This window comes from Neofelis nebulosa, chromosome 4, assembly GCF_028018385.1.
Source record: "Neofelis nebulosa isolate mNeoNeb1 chromosome 4, mNeoNeb1.pri, whole genome shotgun sequence".
NCBI classification, from domain to species: domain Eukaryota; kingdom Metazoa; phylum Chordata; class Mammalia; order Carnivora; family Felidae; genus Neofelis; species Neofelis nebulosa.
Window position 1 is genome coordinate 146969491 of NC_080785.1, and position 22170 is coordinate 146991660.

Below are 22170 nucleotides of genomic sequence, written 5' to 3' on the forward strand. Positions count from 1 at the left end.
GGGAGAGGAAGAACACGAGGGGCACAGATACTCTTATATCAGCAACTGAGACTAGAAGCCCTGAGGGAGGATGCCTTCCATCTGCAGTGTGACTTTCCTCAACTGCCCTCACCTTCTAGCCCAGATACCAGAGGTTTACATTGAAACGCCTTCTCCAAAGAGCTGAATTGCCCAAAATGACTCCAAGGAGTTCTGAAACCATTTCACACAGGGCTCTTAATAAATTTTAAGGTAAGTACCTTTCTTAATTTTAATAAAAAGGCAATTTGTAGCAATGGTGAGGAACAGGGGGAGGAAGAGCTATTCCTTGTGACACAGGGCTGCAGAGCAAGTTCTTGGGCAAGTCCAGCATCTTTTGGAAAGGCACTGGGGCATCCTACTCAATTCGAAGTTTCTATTTGCAGGGCATGTGACGTGAGTGACAGAAGGAAAGAGGTCAGGGAGCTAAGTGCTATTGAAGAACCATATGTCCCAGCAACCTTTATTCTTACCATATTCTGTGTTGGTTTGTTTTGAACCTTGTTTTAAAATTCCATGGCTGATGGCACCTCATATTCATGAGGAATCTTCTACAACAAAATGCTTCTGTATATAGATCAGATTAAATTTGATGAATAAATGCCAGTAAATTGAGGCCAGTCCAGCTTTAGGCACTGAATTTGGTAAGTCTCTTTACAAAGAAATTTCAAATGTGGGCAATTAAGAAAGCATGACCTATTAAAGATGCCAATCCTTCCAGATAATGTGGAATTCTGACCATATATTTACCCTGGAAGCTGTTGTTCTACTCAAATACTTTAACTTTTAATGAAGTGTTCAGTCTTTTTGTGATGGCACTGAAGTGTAATCAAACATTACCACAAGCCAAGTCACACACTAGCATGTCTCGCCTTGTTTAAATATCTCAAATATATTTGAGTAATTGTGTAATGATTTCTAGGCCTCTGGTTGTCCATATGGTCTGAACAGACTGCCTTTTGTAGAGCAGTTGTGCTATCTCTCTCAACAGGAAGGAATCAGATCATCTTTGCTCCAAACTGGAAAGCTTGGGAGGTACTGCTTACAGTTCGGGGAGGTGTCTTACCTCAACTCTTGAAACAAAACCAACCCACATCTGGCCCCCAGAAATCACTGTGTCTTCTGGAAATCCTGCTTGTGTTTGTGAAATGTCCCAAAACAATGCAGCAGGAATCATGTGTCATGTTCTTTTCCACAACTGTCCTTAGGATATGATGACATACCATGGGGACAACATAGCAAAGCCAGCACGGCAATCACATGGAATCTTAGTAGACAGAGAATATTCTAGATGGTGGAACCAGATCATCTCAGACAGACAGTGAGGACCAGTGAAAGGGTCTGACATTGGCAAGAACTTTGTTCTAATGCTCTACATGTGGTACAGGCAATGACACAGGCAAAGGAGCTACTGATTTTGCAATTAATGAAACCCAAGAGGAGTTTTCAGAGATTTGCCTTAAGAGCCCAGAATCTAAACTTAGTTACTGGGCCTTACAAATTTTCACATTAGCTGTATCCCTAGGAAAGTACCTCAGGGAAGAACTGGAATACCATGTTTGGAGGAGTGTGCTAAACTTACTCTTGACCTATTATTTGAGAATTCTTAGCAAAATGGTTGGGCATAGAGTTGCCCCCAAACCACTGGCCACGAGAGGGTTCTCTGATGGGACTAATTTGGCAGGGAGACAGTGGACCGATGAGTCTGTCGGCCTTTCTGCTCCTGCCCAGCTTCAGGCTTTTGAAGTTGGAAGAGGAAAACCATTTCACTGGTCATGAACAGAACCAAATGCACAAAATCATGAAGACATGCACAGTTCGCGAGTTCTGGGGATGACTGCGATGTGATGGAAAAGAGTTTACCTTTTGTGCCTGAGGGAGCTGAAAAATAATGGGAGAACAAAACAAAAAGAAAAACAAGAAAAAAGAAATCATTACATACAAAGTCAAGATTAAGTGTAAAACTTCATTTGGTTCCCATTGGAAAATGGGAAAACGAATATTGGGAGAAAAATAGGGAAATAAAACTAAAACCAAGTCATTTTCCCAAATTAAGCTACGGTGCTGATTATTTGACCTGCTATCTGAATCTGTAGTATCAACAGATAATCTGTGAGCACAAGCTTTGGGAGTCATCATACTCAGGAAGTGAGTTTAGGTTCTTCTGTTCAGTGGCCCCAAACACACATTTCTAAGACCCAGTTCCTTTTTCCTGTGCACCAGTGGTTCCCTAGTGGTGAAGGACTGTTTGGAGACATTTGTGATTGTCAAAGCCAGGGAGAGGGGAGGGAGCCAGAGCTATTGGCCTCTAGTGGGTAGAGACCAGGGATGCTGCTACACATCTTACAATGCACAGGGCAGTCCCCACAACAAAGAATTATCCAGCCCACATGTCAATTGTGCCAAAGTTGAGAAACCCTTCCCCATGTAAAGGTAAGACAGCTAGAAGCATGTTCTGTTTTTAAAGTCAATTTTTCTTGCTTTGTAACACATTAACTGTTCCCTTTATTGGTGGTTAAGGAAGCAGGCACAAGGATTTGTGCATTTGAAGTAAAGCTAATATTCTAAGAACAACGAAAAGGCAGTCAGTCAACCCATAAAATAAGACATAATAGCTTTCCCAATGGTACAGGCAAGAAACTGAAATTATAGATATGTGGAAAAAGATGAACATTTACAAGACATACTTGTCTACTTTTCAACATTGAGACCATTAGGCTGTGGTTTAATGCCACCAGATTTGTGACTGCCATTAGAGTATGCAGTGTTTTGAAAAGCATTTTTCTAATCTGAAATGGAAATAACATTATCCGTGTATTAAATACTGAATCTAGGAGTTACATAGTTTTCAAGACTTCCTTCTCATCATAGAGCCTAACATTTATTGTGTGTGAACTTGTCACCAGGCACTGCGTTAAACATTTTATTTGCATTATCCCACAAATCAAAGTGTCCCAATACTAGGTACCCTTATTATCCCCATTTTACAGATAAAAACAAAATGGAAAATAGAGGGTAAGTCATAATACACTGTCCCACAGATAATAAATTGTAGAGCTGTGCTAACTTTAGAATGTGTAAATTCAACCCAACGCACACAGTAAAGGCCACACTCGCTAGGAAATGAGATGGCCAACTTTTCTCTCTGTCTCTACAGAGTTTATAACATTGGAAGTGCTAGAAGATTCAAGATAACTAAACCACACATCCTAGGGTCCCATTTGAACCTTTTGTCCTTCCCATTCATTCTGCCCTGGGAAGAATGCTTTCTCTTCATATGCACTAAGACGAGGGCTTCCTACGGCCCTGTGCCAGCGGATGGAACCCAGCAAAGGACAGAGGGATAGACCCATACCAACAAGATGCCTTGTGTCTCAGAGACATCTCCAGAGTGACTTGGAAAATGTCCATACTCTCCAACACTCATTTTTCAAGTAATTTTATCCCCAAAGGTCTCCCAATTTAAGAAAACAGGAATAGCATAAGCATGCTTTTTTGATTCTTTCCTCCTGGTTATGGTGACCGCTATTGAAAAAGGAAGCTCGTGAGTTCCTCCAGTGTTTCTTAGGGGTTCAGAAAATAGGTATCAAGTGGTGAGAAATTAAGCTGAAAATGAGGAATCACTTCAAGTAAAGTCTCTGAAATATTAAACATTTTTTCATATGACGGAAAAGAAACCTTGGAGACGTGAACATTAAGGGAATGATAAATGCATGTTTCCCTAGGAAAGCATTTGTGTTGAATCACAGCTTGTCATATGAAATGCACGGGGGGCCCTGAGGATTACAAATGTTTGATGAACTGAAAAATAAATACCAAGGTTCAGTCCTGCACAAACTGCCGGACTTGACAGGCCTCTGAAAGGAGAGCTACCCTTTCTCTCTCTCTTTCGGGAAGCTTTGTCCCAGTCAAGCAGGAAACACCTCTTTTTGACTCACCCATTTAAGCACATGGGAAGGAAAATGAGAGACTAGGCCTTTGTGGTGATGTCCTCAGTTTAAGACTGTCCTCAAACTCTCCACAAAACATATATTTTCCTCAAGAAATAACTCATGAAAACAAAGAGCCACTTTCCTATCGGAGCCTTAAAGGAACAGAAATTACAGCTTGCAGTGCCCTCAACAGGTTGCACCTCTGAGAAGGAGCTTCAGAACAGAACACAACAAATTCAGATCAGATTAGCAACAGTCACAGATGCTACTACTTGGGAGCCGGCTCTCCTGACGGCACATCATGCACCCAACAGTCACAAACGATATACACAACCCTGAGCTGGGAGCCTGACCAGCTGGACACTGGGGCCTCTGGCTGGAGTCTTGAAGCACGTGCCTTCCAGCCTTTGGCCAGATGCTTGTCTGTTAAAAGGGATGGTGGAAGGAGGGCTGGGAAGTGGGCCAAATCTTGGATGGCCAATAGGTTCTGTCTTGAGAGCCAAGACTGACTGATTTGTAATGGCTGTCTGGAGAGCCGTGTTGAGAAGGATTCTGAAGTTATGTCTGAGTTTTGTTGGAAAGAATGTAAGAGCCAAATGGCAATGTCCTTTGTGGGCTAAAAATTAAGGAATGGCAAACCATATCCCCGGACATGATGATCTCTCAAGGTCCCACAGCACTTTTTTCTTTGTAATTCTGAGCACATCTATGATTTATTTGTACATAATCTATTTGTTTAATGTCTCTCCCCGCTGGGTCACAAACACCATGAAGGCATGAGGGTATTGATCCTATATGTAAGTCCTTATTATGTTTCTATGCTGTGCCTGTAACCGGTGTTCGCCTTGTTAAAGAAGGTAACGTGTTACTAGGGTATACCGAACGCAGATGCTAGGGAGAGAGAATTGGGGTAACTGCCTTGGATCCACACGAGCCCCACAAACACACCAAGTTGATAATCAAAGTTGACAGCTTTCAATAGAAAAAGAGATATCTCTGCCAGAAGGGTAGATGTGAACACTCGGATTCCCATATGCCTGGCATGGATGTCTGTATACGTGTGGGCTGCCTTCCTGGTCCACGATACACGTAAAACCAGGCTGGGAATTTCTCATCATCATGTGGCCTGAGGTGAGGCAATATCTCTTTTGCAAAAGCCACCTTGTTAGGCATTGTCAACCAGGCTCTGTGTCTCTGGATCTGTTTCTTCACTTAGTACATAAGGGTTTGCATGGGCAGCTTCAGGTTCCCTCCAGGCTAAACAACCCCAAGCTGTATGATTCTGTATCTAACCACACACACCCTCAAGCCACTTTTTAAAAGGAAGGGCAGAGAAAGAAGTATGCTCTGGGCTCACACATTCCTAGAGAAAAGCTTGGTGCAGGATGCATCCATGGGACACTTGGTATTTGAATGTGGGAAAACTGAGAAAGTGTCATTCAAAAGAGAATGAAGGAGAGGGAAGGTGATGACGATGAAGGTGGCAGTAATAAGAGAATAAGCCACTCTTTAGTGGATACTCTCAGTGGACCAGGTACTTGGTTAAGTGCTTTTTATCTTGAGCAATGTTGGTCCTCACAGCGGACCTCCGGGTTAGATAGTAGTATCATCTTCGGTTTAGAGATGAGAAAACAGATAATATTTAGAAGGGCTAAGTACCTTGCCAAGGTCACCCAACCAGGAAATGCTTGAGCTGGTGGTCAAAGTCAAGTTTCTCTGCAGCCCTGCCTCTGCTTTAGCTATCAGGCTCAAAGTGCTTCTTCTCATGTAGACAAAGGGTATCAGCACCAACCCAAGCTCTTGAAGGACTTAGGGACTTCTCAGGCCATTCCATCTAGGCATCTCCCATACTGGAAAGTGGGATGAGAAATTCCAGCACCACCCCTTATGGGAGAGACTGGATGGAGACAGAGAATCCAGCTTACCATATTTCTCAGCATGTGGTGCATGATATACCATGAGCATAGATACTTACCATACCCTCTCCTGTCACAGACATTTATGCTTGTTCTTGCCTCATCCTGGGACTCTCCCTCATACCCCTCCCTGCTTGCCTACTTCTCTGGTCAGTTGTCATTACCTCAAATAAGCCCCGTCTGACCTCTTGCATCATATGCCCTCGTCCCACATAATACCACATGCCTCCCATTCGCAGTACAGTTACTTACAGTAACTGCCGCTCTGCCCTTCTGTTTTGGTTAACAGCAACCAAACATTTAGCCAGAGTCAGCTAAATGACCCTGTAAGAGCTTGATGTGGCTAGGTGATTCAATTATGGTCAATGAGATATCCATGGATATGACTTTTCCAGATAGTGTCCTTAAAACGACTCCTTCCATCCTGCTGCCAGTAAGACAGATGTGATGGCTGGTACTCTAGCAGTTATTCTGGACTATGAGGTTATCTTGAGGATGGAAACCACCCATTAGGATGGTGCGGACAGCAGCAATGACAGGCAATTATAACAGCTATAGCAAGCTATCCACCATTCTAAGTGCTTCAGCTATATTAATTTATTGAAAACTCACAGGAACCTTTTTGGGTGGGTTCTATTATTTCCCCAGTTTTGTAGATGATGAAACTACAAGGTCACATGGCCAGAAAGCAGCAAAGACAGGATTTGAGAAGGGAGACCAGTTTGAAGGACAGCGGACAATCCAGGTTAAAAAAAAAAAAATAATGGAGAACTGAATCAGGGTGCTAGTGGTGGAGGTGGCAGTGGTCTGACCCTAGATCTATTTGAAAGTAGAAATGATGGAGACAGAAATGAGAATATAAAAGAAGAGGGGCACCTGGGTGGCTCAGTCAGTTAAGCGTCTGACACTTGATCTCAGTTCAGGTCATATCTTGAGGTTTGTGGGATCGAGCCCCACACTGGACTCTGTGCTGACAGTGCAGAGCCTGCTAGGGATTCTCTCTCTCTCTCCCATCCCCTGCTCTCTCTCTCTCTCTCTCAAAATAAATAAACTTAAATTTTTTTTAAAAGGAGGGACATCAAGGGTGCATCCAAGGGTTTTTGGTTCAGGGAAATGCAAAAATGGAAGATCCATTTACTGAAAGGAAAAAGACAAAAGGAGGAGCATATATGAGGGAAGCTTTCCAGATTGACAATTTTAGGATGTCTCCTAGGTTTGCAGGCAGAAGTAGAGGCTGGGCAGCATGGTCACTGACAGTATGCTGATGAGGTCACTGACAGAGTGACTGCAGATAAAAGAGAGCTTGTGTTGGGGACAGAATCAGGAGCATCCCACCAGGTAGAGGTCTGGGAGCCAAAGGGAGCCAGTGAAAAGAGTGAGGGGTAAGGAGCCAGGGGGCAGGCTGGAGATTGGAGAGGACTGGGAGTCCCTGAAGCTACATAAAGGTGCTTCAAAGCGAGACAGTTCCTCCACCACGGCAATGGAGTGTTTTTGTTTTAACTTTCCTCATTCCCTTCATTTCTATCTCAGAGTCTGCACAGAGTCATGGGGCAACGGAGGGGATGTGCATCCATCACTCCCACTCAACGAAGTTCCAGCATTGAATGGACTCCTTTTTAAAAATAAAACTCCAATTAAAGATCTATTGATCAAAACAACACATTTCACTATGAAATATGTAAAGACCAAATGAGAAACAAAGCATTTTCCTGCCAACTGTGTAAAACAAAAAAAGCCTGGCTTACATATGTTTCTTCCATTTGTAAAACTGGCCTTTTGCCTCAGGCTTATGAATGAACGATAAATCCCTGCTAGCTGCAAAGGTTCCTTGTGTTCGTTTATTTCTCTTGTGCGTGTTTGCATTTAAAATCTTCCATTCTTCTTCATTAAGCAATGTGGATAAAGATCCCTATTCCTCTTATATATCAGCTAATTGGCTCAAACTCCAAAACCCACACACCAAGGAGGGAAGGTCTCTGATGAGCTAAGTAAGATCTGGTGGTGTAGTTCCTGTCCCACATCCATCCACTCTGCCACCCCACACCGAGTCACCACTGTTCTCATCCATCTCTTCACTTTGACTCCTCCCCAGCCCCGTGTCTATACTGCATCCAAAATAGTCTAAAAGTATAAACCTGGTACTTTGCCAGTCCTGTTGTCCACACCTCACTTGCCTCAAAGCCTTTGTGTGCCTATTTTCTCTGAATGGCTGATGCTCTTGTCCTCTGTCCATGTCAGTTCCTTGACCACCTCCCAACAAACCTGGCCTCACCAGTTCCTACCCATCTGTCAGATTTCAGCTCTGGTGGCACCTCCTCTGACTGAAATCCCTATCTTAACCAAGTGTCTTGCTATGACATCATATTGTTGATTCCTGTCTTAGCATGTATCACCTTCTGTAATCTTCTTGCTTACTTTTTAGTTACCTCTCCACATGAGCATTTAAGATCCATTCAGGGGCCATATTCATTGTTTTGTCACCAGGGACTACACCTGTACTGTATGTGGCCCTTGCTACTAATTCAGTACATGTTTGTTGGAGGGGTAGAAGTAGAAAAGGAAGGAAGGAAGGAAGGAAGGAAGGAAGGAAGGAAGGAAGGAAGGAAGGAAGACAAGGAAAGGAAATTTAATGGAAGGGAATGGAAGGGAAGGGAAGGGAAGGGAAGGGCAGAGAAGGGAAGGTGGTGAAAGGAAAGGAAAGGAAAGGAAAGGAAAGGAAAGGAAAGGAAAGGAAGGAGGAAGAGAGGGAAGGAGGAAGGAAAGAAAGGAAAGAAGGAAAGAAAGGGTAGGGGGACAGGAAGAAAAGAGAGCTGAATAAAGGAAGCAGGAATGAAGGAAGAAGGAGGGACAGCATTAGAGTCTGATAGGCCAGGTTTCAAATCCTACCTCTACCACTTAGTAGCCACAAGAACATGGACAGAAATATATTATCTCTGAGTTCCAGATTTCTCATCTATAATGCTGTAATAATAACATCATTGCAAGGGATTAACGTGAGGATTAGGTAAGAAAAATGCTGAGAACCTACAACAGCCACTGGCGCACAATAGTTGTCATTTTTACCCCTTGACCTTGTAACCTCTGGAGTTTTCAGAGTTGGCCCAACCTTACAATGTGTGAGATTATACCAATAACCAAGTACCTCATGGTCCACAAATGAGCCCACAGACCTGAAATCACAATCTCCCTCAGTGCTTTATATGAAGTGTTATATGAAGTTATATGAGGAAGTGATAAGGCCTGGATAAGGTGTCTTAGGTGTGTGACTCTTAACAATGGACGTATGTCTCTTTGCTCTCAGTAGGAGCCCCTTCCTTTTGTAGTAGTCCCCATTCTCTGGGTAAGGCTCTGCACGAAGCCCTGTCATGTGGACAGTACCAACCAATTAATCACTCTACGCTGGCCATAGCAACTGGCTCGGAGTGGACATGTGATCTAAACTAATCTAGTGAGGACTTTTATAGAAGTAATCAATAATTACATCCTGCTCCCCATTTCTCTCGTCTTCCCTTTCCTCTCTTCACTAGAGTGTGAGAGGACACACCTCTGGGACCAGTGCACCAAATGGGGCTGAAGAGTAAAAACTATGGAAGGTGTGAAGTTATAGGGACAGAACTTAGTGCCACTGGTGTCATTTGAGCCCATGCCCATCCATGGGAGTTAGTTTTCTAGTGGCTCCCAGCTTAGTAGGAGGTATGAGGACATCCTGAGTGAACTGAGTTCTCATTATTCCCATAGATACTTGCAGCTGGACACTTCTAGTATACACCATAGCTGCTCACAACTAGATTTTACTTATACAAATCAAGGGAGTCATCAAAATATTTCTGGATTGTTTGTTCAACTTCAAAAATACTCGGGAGCAATTTCCTCAAAAGATTTCCAATGACATATGTGAAATTTCCTTTCAAAATTACAGGGCATCATATTTTGGTCTTATGAAAATGTCAATTAAGTCAGAAGACAAAAGGTGGCTTTTTGTGTTCTCGTCCTGCTCCTCAGAATCTCCTCCCCACTTGGCACCCTGTTACTCATCTACAATCCCTTATTGAAGCCACCCCTCCAGCCTCATGGCTTTGACTAATCCCTCCTCAAGGTGGTGATGATAGGGGAAGAGGAGGAGGGAAGAAGGAGAGCAGTGATGGAAGTAGACAACCCTGCAGAGTGGAGGGCAAGACTAAAAAGAGGGCTAATAAAAGAAAATAAATATAACTGCTTTTTCCACCTTAAAATCATTCAAGTCCCTATTGGAATTTTTGCTTCATATTCTACAAGTCCTTTAAGCCCTGTTAGAAAGACTCATTTGGAAGAATGGTTCTCTATGTATTCCAAATTTTCTTGCTTTTATCAGTTTGAGTGTTATCTGACCATCTACAACTTAATGATTTCTCAAGATCTAGTTTGGGGTATAGATGGAATTTGAACTTATTTTTCAAACAGTGTGTTTAAAAGCAAGACAAACATGGACAGAAAGACCTTTCTATGCAACACATTTGCTTTTTTAAAGTGTTTCGTTAGAACAAAAGTCATATAAGCAATGCATGTTCCTTGTAGAAAATCAGATATCAAAAGAGAGGTAAAAGGAGACATTTAAAGCCACTTATGATGCTAACATCCATTATTTCCCTTGCATCCGTTGTTATTCTTAGTCAACATTATTTTAAATGACTACACGGTATTCCATTATTTGAACAGATGATAAATTACTGATTGGTTTCCTTAATATTGGCTACCTAGGCTGTATTCTCTTTGTCACTAATGCAAATGACTGCAATAAACATCCTTGTAGTAAAACTGTTACACACACTATCAACTTTTAAAGGAGTTGAATTATTAGTTAAAGGGCATTGCATATTTCAGTCCATGTACTTTCAAGAATGTTGTTCTAATTTACACTCGGAGCAGGATTCTCTCTTTCCAATATCCACTTCACCACCCCTAAGCCAATTCTAGGTGTTATCATCTTAAAAAAATCTTCCAGTAGTTTTTAAAGGTTAGATTATAGGGATGAACTTTTTCCATAGTCCAAATGAGTTAAAGACAGAGAGGATATTCAACTTTAAAATTCCTGAATGGCCAAAGGGCTAGCTCTGTTGCGGGTCTCCAGAGAACACGGCACTGCTTACTGCAGACTAGCACCTTCAGGTTATTTAGTAGAAAAGAAGTGGATTGATAACTAAAGGTCAGATTTTTCAAACTTAATTTTGGATCAAAAAAATCTGGTGTTTTTGTTGCAGCAGTAGACCCTTGCCTACATGAAAGGCAAGACTGCATAAATTATTCACTTGATGGCAGACATTTTTGGGGGACGCTGGAAAATGTGGATTATTAATGGGCAGACCAGAACAATTCTCACATTACATATAGCTAAGGACTATCAGCTGGGGGAAAGCCCCAGACATTTTGCTTGTTATAATGTTCTAAAAATTCTCACAATAAGAAGTCATTTCTCATCAGACTTGAACTCTGCATTGTATCGGAAAAATAAGTTTCCAATTAAAATTGTCATTCCTCAGCCTTATTTTGTGTGGTCATCTTGCTGAAAAATTATCTGGAGTTCTGGCAGTGTGGGGGAGCCCAAGGTCCTGCTGGTTTCCTGTGAGAACATGGGTTGGTAGAATCAAAAGGAAATTTGGCAAAGTACAGATAAAACCACCACCATGATGCATTTGTATTTCCTGTTTGAAAACCACATTGGTTCACATGGCAGTCCAGGAATCCATGTAGATTAAGGAGGATCTGATAGGGAAGGAAGCTCGTTTCTGCAGCATTCACTTTGGAAATATCTGAACAGGATGCAAACCAACTCAGACCTTCTCCTGAACTCCCACCCTACCAGTGTCACTTTTCAACATTGTGACTGCTTCCAGTTGGATGCTCTAAGCTGCTGGTTTTAATTAAAACTTAATTTGCAAAAATGTTTCATAATTTATGCATGTCATATAACTCCTCTGAGACTATGAACTTGGAGCCAACTCAGGGCCATATAAGGAGACGTTGTACTGAGAAGGTTGTGGGAGGAAAGGGATGTAGGAGGAGAAGTACCAACAGGGGTGCAACAGAGGAAGGTACTGATTCTTTCTTTCAGCTTCCCATCACCTGGATCTGCAGCCACCTGGGAGAGACATGGGTCTTGACGTCTGGAAGCAGAGAGCCCATTTGGCAGGTCATAGACTTAGAGAATCTGAAGGGTCAGCAGTGGCCAGAACGGTCCTCCAAGGAAGGTCTTACCAGGGGAGATGATGAGCCAAAGAACTTGAAACCCTCCAAAAGAGACGAATGGGTTTCCACCCTCTCCACAAAAGGAGACACTGAAAACCCACAGAGGAAAAGTAACGAAAACTCAAGAGTCTGCCGTGAAGCCATTACTTCACTCAACAGATGTCTTCCAAGAGAGAATTTGCAGGGATCTGCCAAACTGTTGAACCACAAAGAAATCTGTAGAGCAACTTAACTAGATATATTAGGCCTCCAAGAAAGATGACCAGAAAGACCCTCCCCTCAATACACATCCTTTGTTAATTATAAAGTGAATGACTCTCCAGTCACTCTCCACGTCTACTGTGGAAAAAAAAATATATATACATATACAGAATTTAACACAGAAAAAATCAAAGGGGACAGAAATGAAAGTACACATGTATTCTGCACACTTACAAAGAATGGGCCGCCGTGTCAGTACTATAGTCTTTAGTGGCCAACATGATAAGCAATACATTTCACTGATAGATGATCTCTACCTCTAGCTATAACTCAAAGGTCCTTCCATTTCCTGCTGCCTATGAAAAACATTATTACCTATCAAGCAAAAGCAAGAGACTATATAGTTTCTCTATCAAGCTTGCATCTCACAGATGTGAACACATTAAATAAACATTTAAGAAAGAGTAAAGGTGTGAGCTGTGGGTGACAGATAATCCTCTGTTGGTGTTCTCAGTTAGGGGATCCTTCAGGAAACTCCCCACTCGGTGATTCCAGCCTGTGAAAAGTCTGTGATTCTAGTTTATGAGTTCTTTTCTGTGAAAACATCTACAAGCATTTCCTTCTCTTACATATTGTTTTCACCTTGGCCCAACACCTGCCAAAGCCATGTGTTGAATGATACTAGTTCTCTGTGCATCTGGGCACTTTGCAAGTCAAGACTGGATACTATTTACTAACAATGAGAACTTGCACATGCTGAGTGGGTACTTACTCTAAGCCAGGCCAGGAGTTAAGGGCTCTGAATGCATCCTCATGAGAAATTCTCCCACAACTCTAGGGGCCAGATAGAGCCATTTACATTCCAAAGACAGGAAAAAGAAGACTGACTCCAAACCTTGTTTTTTGACCCAATAGGATGAACAAGTCACATAATCCAATTAGTCTTCTTCTAAAAGCTTAGAATAATCTATTGATGGATAATGAAAGGAATACAATATAAAAATAAAAATTAAGTGGTCTGCTTGGCAGTAGAACAGAAGGGAGCTTTGTCCTCCACTCACGCCTGCTGACACACTGACTCCCATAGTACTTCAAGCTGATATTGGTTATGTCTAGGAAGAAGGAGACCTATTAATATGCTGCAACTGCTGACCTCTCAAAATACATTTTGCTCCTCACCCCCCAAATCTGGTGTTTGGCGATCTTTAAGTACTTTTTGCCAAACACATGTTCCTACAATTTTGAAGTCCGTGTGTATTTACAGTGGAATTTTTCTCATGGTCTTTATTAGCTTATAATTAAATCATAAAACAGAGTAACTCTTATCAAATATCTTTACTTCCTAGTGCCTTTTTTGTTATTATAGGATTTTCTTTCTCTTAGTTAAGAAAGTCAGGTCTTACCACTGACACTTGGGCACAAATCTCAAAGAGGCTAATAATGTACTTCTGAAGTTCACATTTTTTTAAGTTTATTTATTTATTTTGAGAGAGAGAGAAAGAGAGAGAGTGGGAAAGGGGCAGAGAGAGAGGGAGACAGAGAATCCCAAGCAGGCTCCGCACTGTCAGTGCGGAGCCCAGTGCAGGGCTCGAACACATGAATTGTGAGATTGTGACCTGAGCCAGAGTCAGACACTTAATCAACTGAGCCACCCAGGTGCCCCTGAAGTTTGTATTTAAAAGCAAGAGGAATCCAAATGTTAAAAGCTGAGCTACGATGCTGTCATTTATACTGAACTCGTAAGTTAGGTAACGTGATTAAGGAACAAAAAAAGCAGCATAAATAAAATAAAGAGGACTATCAGGGCGCCTGGGTGGCTCAGTCAGTTGAGCACCTGACTTCAGCTCTGGTCATGATCTTACGGTCCATGAGCTCAGCCCCGTGTCAGGCTCTGCACTGACAGCTCAGAGCCTGGAGCCTGCTTTGGGTTCTGTGTCTCCCTCTCTCCCTGCCCCTTCCCCACTCATAGTCTCTCTCTCTCAAAAAATAAACATTAAAAAAATTAAAATAAAAGGGACCATCTCACAATTAAACTGACTTAGTATATAGTATTACATTTAAATAAAAATGATCTCAGTGTCATTTCCAGTAAATTGTTACTGTCTTAAGAAGTTAAGAAAAGATATGAGCATTATTCTCTGGTAACAGTAATCTAAACCCAATATGTTTGTTAATTGTGAATACAAATAAACAAGTGAAACAATTTAATTAAGGGATCTTGAAGATAAAAAAAAAACTAATCAACTAATCATCATCATCTTTTATTTCTAAACTTCTACTGTGGTCACAATAGAATAACTAGTATTGGATTAGCCCTCTTGACACAAGCAAATAGGTGGAAAGAATACATACACAAAAAAGTCCTTCAATATTGGTCAGCAATTGGTCACTTTGCTTCCAAGAAGGCAAAAAAGTGAGGTGAGACTCATGATCACTCCAATATTCTTCCTGGTGGCAGTTATAAGACCCTAGGGTAGGGTGATTGAGCCCATGTAAAGCCTAGTAGTTGCGCTGAATTGAGGAAAAATTAATCAGAGTTTATTGAGGCTGAGGTGGCTGAATTTTTCAAGGTAGAGAACTGGAGAGAGAAAGCTATACAGAGAAAGAGCTCCAAAAACTGACAGGGAGGTCTTCTTGAGTCTTTGATTTAATGCTAAAGTAAGTATGTATAGTGTGAAACTCCACAGGACTGGGCAAAACACAATTATGGGGGTGAGGGTAGGGTAAGGAGGGGAACTCCAATAAATTTTAAGTTAAAAATAAATCTGTTGGTCTTCAACCATGGTTAGAAATTTACAAGTTCCAGCTAGTCAGCAGAGAATTCTCTGTTAAATACCTGGAACACTTGGTAGGAACTCCAGGGAAGTTGTTCCTAGGATTACATCTAAACTAGCTTTAGACTGAAAGATACATCATACCTGCCTAATCAAAGCTTAAAACAAAGCATTTAAAAGGCCAAGCTCAGACATAAGTAAATTAACTGGCCACTAGAACAGAACTCAACACTCTTTAAAGGAAGGCCACAAAATCCAGACACTTAATACCACATGCCCACAATCATGATATCATTATGCCCAACAGTTAATAAAAAGAAAAAAAACCTACTAAATACAGAAACAGGAAAATGTGACTCTTATCAAGGAAAATAATCAATCAATAGAAATATACCCAGAAATGATGCAATTGGGAACATCACTTTAAATAAGTTATTAAGGATATAATCAAGGATTTAAAGGAAAACTTGAACATTATGAAGAGAGAACTAAATAGTAAAAACAAATTCTAAAACTCAGTAAAAATCAAAATGAAATAAAACCCCTAGACTGGAGAAACATAGTACTTAAAAAAGAAAAAGTCCACTGGATGGCCTTAAGTGCTATTTAGATATTTCAGAAGGAAATATCAGTGAATCTAAAGATACAACAAAGGAAGAAATTGAAATTGAAACAGAGAGATAAGGGGGGGGGGAGTTTAAAAGAGAATTTTAGTAACCAGTAGGAAAATATCAATCAGATGAATATATGTGCCATTGAAATTCAGAATCATGTACAGTGGAGGACAGACCAAAAAGAAATTTTAAAAAATGTGGCTAAATATCTCAAATTTAGTAAAATTTATAAACATGCCACTGCAAGAAGCTTAATAATCAAGCAAGGGGTGCCTGGGTGGCTCAGTTGGTCAGGTCATGATTTCACAGTTCATGGGTTTGAACCCCATGTCAGGCTCTGCACTGACAGTTGGAGCCTGCTTCAGATTTTCTGTGTCCCTCTCTCTCTCTGCCTCTCCTCTGCTCTCTTTCTCTCTCTCTAAAAAATAAATAAACATAAATAAAAAACCTCAAGCAAGAGAAACACACACAAAAAACTGATACCAAGGCACAGTATAATAAATTTGTTGAAACCAATCAGAGCAACAAAATCTTAAAATTAACCAAAAAATAAATTTACATATGTATAGTACAAAGATAAGAATTATCACTGGCTTCTCACCAGAAACAACAAAAGTCAGATAATAATAGATCCACTGGTTTAAACTACTGTAATAAAAAAAAAGTACATTTAAAATTCTATATCCAGTGAAAATATCCCTCCAAAATAAGGTGAAGTAAAACATTTCAGACAAAAAAAAAAAAAAAAAAAAAAAAAAGGAGAAAATTCACTGTCAGCAGACTTGCACTTTAGAAAAGATGTTTTAAAAAGTTCTTCAGGCTGAAGGAAAATGATTCCAGATGGAAGCTTGATTCTATGCAAAAGAATAAATAGGACCAGAAATGGAAAATATGTGGATAAACATGAGATTCTTTTCCTCACTTTTAAATTAACTATTTTAAGCAAAATAAAAACAATGTATTGTGTGGGGTTTATAATATATGTGGGAGTAAAAAGTATGATAATAAAAGCACATAGAATGGAAGGAGGGCATGGGAATATACTGTTGTAAGTTGCTTCCATTATGAGAAAGGGAGACTGTGAAAAGTTGAAGATGCAAATTGTTACATTAGAGCAACCACTCAAAAGACACAACTAAGAGGTACAGCATAGCTAACAGGCAGATAATGGAGATAAAGTAGTCAGGGGCAACCAACCTCCCATACAATCAGAAATCCACATATAACTTTTGACTACCCAGAATCTTAAATATAAATAGGCTACTGTTGGCTGAAAGCCTTACCAATAACATAAACAGTTGATTGACACATATTTTGTATTATATATATACATATATATACCTATATATATGTATATATATATATAGGTATATATATAGCTATATATATATACCTAGCAAGCTAGAGAAAAGAAAATGTTATTAAGAAAATCATCAGGAAGAGAAAATACATTTATAGTACTGTACTATACTGTATTTATTGGAAAAAATCTGCATATAAGTAGACCTATACGGTTCAAACCCATGTTGTTCAAGGGTTAAGTATATACATATTATCTATATTTATGTGTACACATATGTACACCTATAAATACATATAATACATACACTTATTTATGACAATATGGTAGATTTAAATGAAAAGAAAAATAAGAGAACAGATTAGATACCTATTTGTAACAACATAGGTAGACTTGAAACTAAACAATAGAAATAATTACTTTAAATGTAAATGGATCAAATACACCATTTAAAAAGCAAAGATTGTTAGACTGGATGGAAAGAAAAAGAGATCGAACTATATCTTGCCTACAAAATATGCCTTGTAAGTAAAAAAAATGTAGATTAAAGGTAAAAAATAAATGGAAATATATATACCACAATATATAAATAAAACAATATAAAGCAATAATCACAGAAAGTTGAATGGCTATATTAATATCAAACAAAATAGTCTTTAAGATGAGGAATACTATAAGAGATAATAAAAATATTCATAATAATAAATTGGTCAATTCATCAAGAAGACATAATGTGTTCTCCTCATAATAGAGCTTCAAAATACATGATGCAACAATTGACAGAATCAAAAACTGAAACATATGAATTTAGAATTTTCACTAGTGATTTCAACAATCCTCTCAGCAATTCATAAAACAATAGTCAGAAAGTCAGTGAAGATATAAAAGACATGAACAACATTATCAACCAATTTCACCCAATTATTATTTATAGAACAAGATGCACAACAATTGTAACATACATGTTCTTTTCAGGTACAAATATGAAACATCCACTGAGAAAGTCCATATGCTGGGCTATAAAACAAGTGTCAGGAAACAAAATTATTGAAATAATAGGATACATTCCCTGAACACAAGAGAATCAAAATAGAAATCAGTAACAATAATGCATCCAGTAAAATCTGGAGGTATTTGGAAAATAATACACTTCTAAATAACCCATGAGTCACAAAATCCTTTCATCACAAGAAATATTAGAAAATATTTTGAACTGAATAAAAACAGAAATGCAACTATCAAAAGCTGTGACATGTGGCTAAAGTAACTCTTAGAAAGAAATTTATGGCTTCAAATGCTTACAATAGAAAAGGAGAAAAGTTTAATATCAATAGTCAAAGCTTTGCCTTAAGAAACTAGACAAAAACCAAATTAAACACCACATAATCAGAGGAAAATAAAGACATAAACAATAAGAACAAAAAACAATGCAACAGAAAATGGGTAAACAAAGAGAGTAAAATTGGTGAAACCAAAGGCTGGTTCTTTGAAAATAACCCCCCAAATTGAAAAATATATAACTAGACTGAACAAATTTCCAATGTCAGGAATGAAAGAGGTGCTGTCACCATAGATCCTAAATACATTAAAGGTACAAGAGAGTATTATGAACATCCTTATGGTAATAAATTCAACAACTTACATGAAAACAAATGAGCAAAACTGATATAAGAAATATAAAAATCTAAAAATCGCTAAATCTATAAAAGAAAATGAATTCGGAGTTAAGACATTCCCCACAAAGAGAGCTCCAGGCCCAAATGGTTTCATTAGTGCCTGTAACAATATATTCAAGGAAAAACAGAGCAATCTTACACAAGCTTTTTTGTAAGATAAAGAAATACTTCTCAAATCATTTTTAGGTGGCCATTGTCAAAACTTGACAAATTACAAAAATAAAAATCACCACCACCACCACACTACAAACTGATATCCTTTGTGAACATAAAAGCAAAAATCCAGCAATATATAAAAAGGAAAAAATCATGACTGAAAGTGCTTCTCACAGGAAGGCAAAGTTATTATGATATTCTTACAACTGATATCAATCGGTATAATTCGCCACATAGAGAAGATTGCATTTGCCAAAGCAGACCATAATAAATATCTCCCGTGCCATACTCTACTTACAGTAAATTTTTAAAAATTTAAATCCAAGTTGGTTAACATATAGTATAATAATGATTTCAGGAATAGAATTTAGTGATTCATCACTTACATATAACACCCAGGGCTCATCCCAAGTGTCTTCCTTAATGCCCATCGCCCATCCAGCCCATCCCCCACCCAACACCGCACCACTAACCCTCAGTTTGTTCTCTGTGTTTAAGAGTCTCTTATGGTTTGTCTCCGTCTCTATTTTTATCTTATGTTTGTTTCCCTTCCCCCATGTTCATCTGTTTTGTTTCTAAAATTCCACATACGAGTGAAATCATATATTTGTCTTTCTCCAACTGACTTATTTCACTTAGCATAATTCACTCTAGTTCCATCCATGTTGTTGCAAATGGTATGATTTCAATTTTTTCATTGCTGAGTGATATTCCATTGTTGTGTATATACCACATCTTCTTTATTCATTCATCAGTCGATGCACATTTGGGCTCTTTCCATACTTTGGCTATTGTCAATAGTGTTCCTATAAATATTGGAGTGCATTGGGCCCATTGAATAAGCATTTTTTTTTTGTATCCTCTGGATAAATACCTAGTGGTGGTTGCTAGGTCATAGCTGGGTCATAGGGTAGTTCTATTTTTAATTTTTTGAGGAGCATCCATACTGTTTTCCAAACAGTATACTGTTGGCACTCCTATAAAGTCTATGTCCCCACCCCTTTGTGATTGCCTCAATAGAGAGTACGGGGGAAATGGCACCATGTGACTTCCATGGTTAGATTATAAATATGCACTTCTGCCGTGCTCTGGAAATCCAGGCACCATGTTGTGTGGAAGCTCAAACTAGCCCACACAAAGCGATCACATGGAAAGACAATGTAGGTGTGGCTAGTAGAAGTATCTGGCAGACAGCTCATCTAAGGTCCTAGTCAATAGCCAGTACTAACCACCTGACATGTAAATAAAGATGCTTCCACGTGACCTAGTTCCCAGCCACTGAGTTACCCTTGTGGTTGAGTCTTCGTAGTGTGAGGACCCCAGATATTGTGGAGTAGTGGTGAGTCAGCCTTGGTGTTCCCTGGCCAGATTCCTGCCACACCATTATGTTCCAGGGTGTTTACTAAGCAACAGGAGTAATAGAAAGTAAGTACCATAATCCCTGTTTTACAAAAGAGGAAACTTCACCTCATGAGAGTGACCTGAACAAGCTAGTGTGGGTGGTAAGTGGCAAAGCAACCCAAAGACACTGCATGCAACTGATCTAGACAAAAGGAGGTCTGAGTGTGGTACCACCTCATTTACCAGGGTTGTAGAACAGGGCTAGAAGAGGCTTTGGTGCCATCTTCACAAAACCACGATCTGTCCCCAGTAACTCCTCTTCTCTCAGGAAGACATCTGAGGTCAGGGTTTGGTATGTATGCATGCAGCGAAAACCAACTCACTATTAAACCTTTAGCAAAGATATATCCCCAGTGTCTACATTTTCAAAGCTCAAGTAGCTCAATCAGCCATGAATTCTGGGCATTTATACAAGAGTTGGTTGAAACACGAGCTTAAGGAACTCTTGCCAAACAGCTGCAGAGAGTACAGGAAGTAGAGGAATAAAACCTGTTACAGTCTTGGCTCGCACTGCAGAGCAGCACAGGAGATATCAGGGGGTGAACCAGCAAATATTCACGATAACAGGGCAAATATAATTGATTCATTTCCTTCCTAGAAACATGACTGAACTCAGGACGGTTGAGATGGGTTGGCATTTTCTATTTTCTGTTGCCCTCTCCTCTGTTCCTCCCCCACCCGGGGAGTCTTTTTCCCCTTGATACAAACATCAGTCTATTATCCACAGAGATACAAGTCCTCTAGCCCAGATCTGAACAAAATCTCCACACTGCAGAAAAGTAGCAGGATCTGCTTAGATTCATAAGGCTGTTAGATCTAGAAGGGAGCTGGACCAAATCGCTGCCTTTTGCCTGAACAAAATCCATCCCTTCTTTGGTAATAGCACTTTGGTTGGCCTATGAGACAGAAACCATCCCCTATTCTCAGGCCTGGTGGTGAGACTGGGGCTGACTCCCTGCTTCCTGCAATCCAAGGGTAGACATGTGACTCACGCCTGTCCAATCAGAATGCTCCATCCTGATGCCCACCGTGACTGGTTCAGGCACGGGGTTGAAGCCGCGAAGAGTCAGCACCTGAGCCTTAGCTAGAACTCAGAAGAAAGGGATGATTTTCTTCTGGGGACAAGGGGCTCCACTAGTAGGATGTGAAGGAGCTACTGGTGACCGTCTTGATATCACAAGGTGAAGGGATCTCACCTGAGAATGAAGCCACACAGAGGAAAACAGCCAAGAGACGGCAAGAGGCAGATTTCTAAGAACATTTGGGCACCTGAGAGCCAGTGATGTCTGAAGAGATTACACACTGACTCTTCAGTTTTATGACGGAGTAGACCCTCCTTAATCATACAAGTCTGGCTGAGCTGGATTTCTGTCACAGCCAAAGAGACCTGTTTCGCTATGAAACCAGCGTTTCATGAAGTCAGCTCTGTGGAGCCCCCAAATTCTGTGAACCAGAGAGTGATCGACAGGGGCTTCTGACCCCAGTTTTGTGGGAGCTGCTGTTTTTTTACATGTGGTGGATGTGATGATTTCATTTAAACAAAAGAGTTTTGCTAATTAAGAGTGAAAAAAAAAAAAAAGACAGCTATTCAAGTTCAACCATCTTATTTTGGAGGTCTGAAAGACCTGAGTGGCTTTGACAAAGCAGTTTGTGACAAAAGCATGCCCGGTCTCTACTGATCCACTCAGCTCACCTCGCATTATCCCCTAATGCCAAGGCTGAAGACACCACTTGTATCAGCTTTGGGTCTTGCTTCTGGGGTGGAAGCCTATCTGTGGCTTTCAGGTACTTCACCCGGGCATGTAGGAGGGCCTCACACGGACTTCTGGCATCAGGTTACCTGCACAACCCTGAATGCAGAGCTCCATACTGGCCATACCCAGGTGCCACGCTTGTCAGAGTGTATCATGGATCACAGATTCTCAGGGAACTAACCAGTAAAGGAAAGAGAGTCCCATCC

At 40.2% G+C, this 22170-nt stretch overlaps 1 protein-coding gene across 5 annotated transcripts in view; it reads right to left on the reverse strand.

The window, feature by feature from the left end:
• The window catches only part of CACNA2D3 (calcium voltage-gated channel auxiliary subunit alpha2delta 3), an 860192-nt gene that overhangs the window by 235275 nt on the left and 602747 nt on the right, over nucleotides 1–22170 (reverse strand). For 2 of the 5 annotated variants that reach the window (XM_058726523.1, XM_058726527.1), the window contains one exon: nucleotides 1882–1899. The exons of the other annotated variants lie outside the window; for them this stretch is intronic. In XM_058726523.1, the coding sequence (XP_058582506.1) occupies nucleotides 1882–1899 (18 nt within the window). The remainder of the gene's footprint in view (nucleotides 1–1881; nucleotides 1900–22170) is intronic. 5 annotated transcript variants of the gene reach the window in all.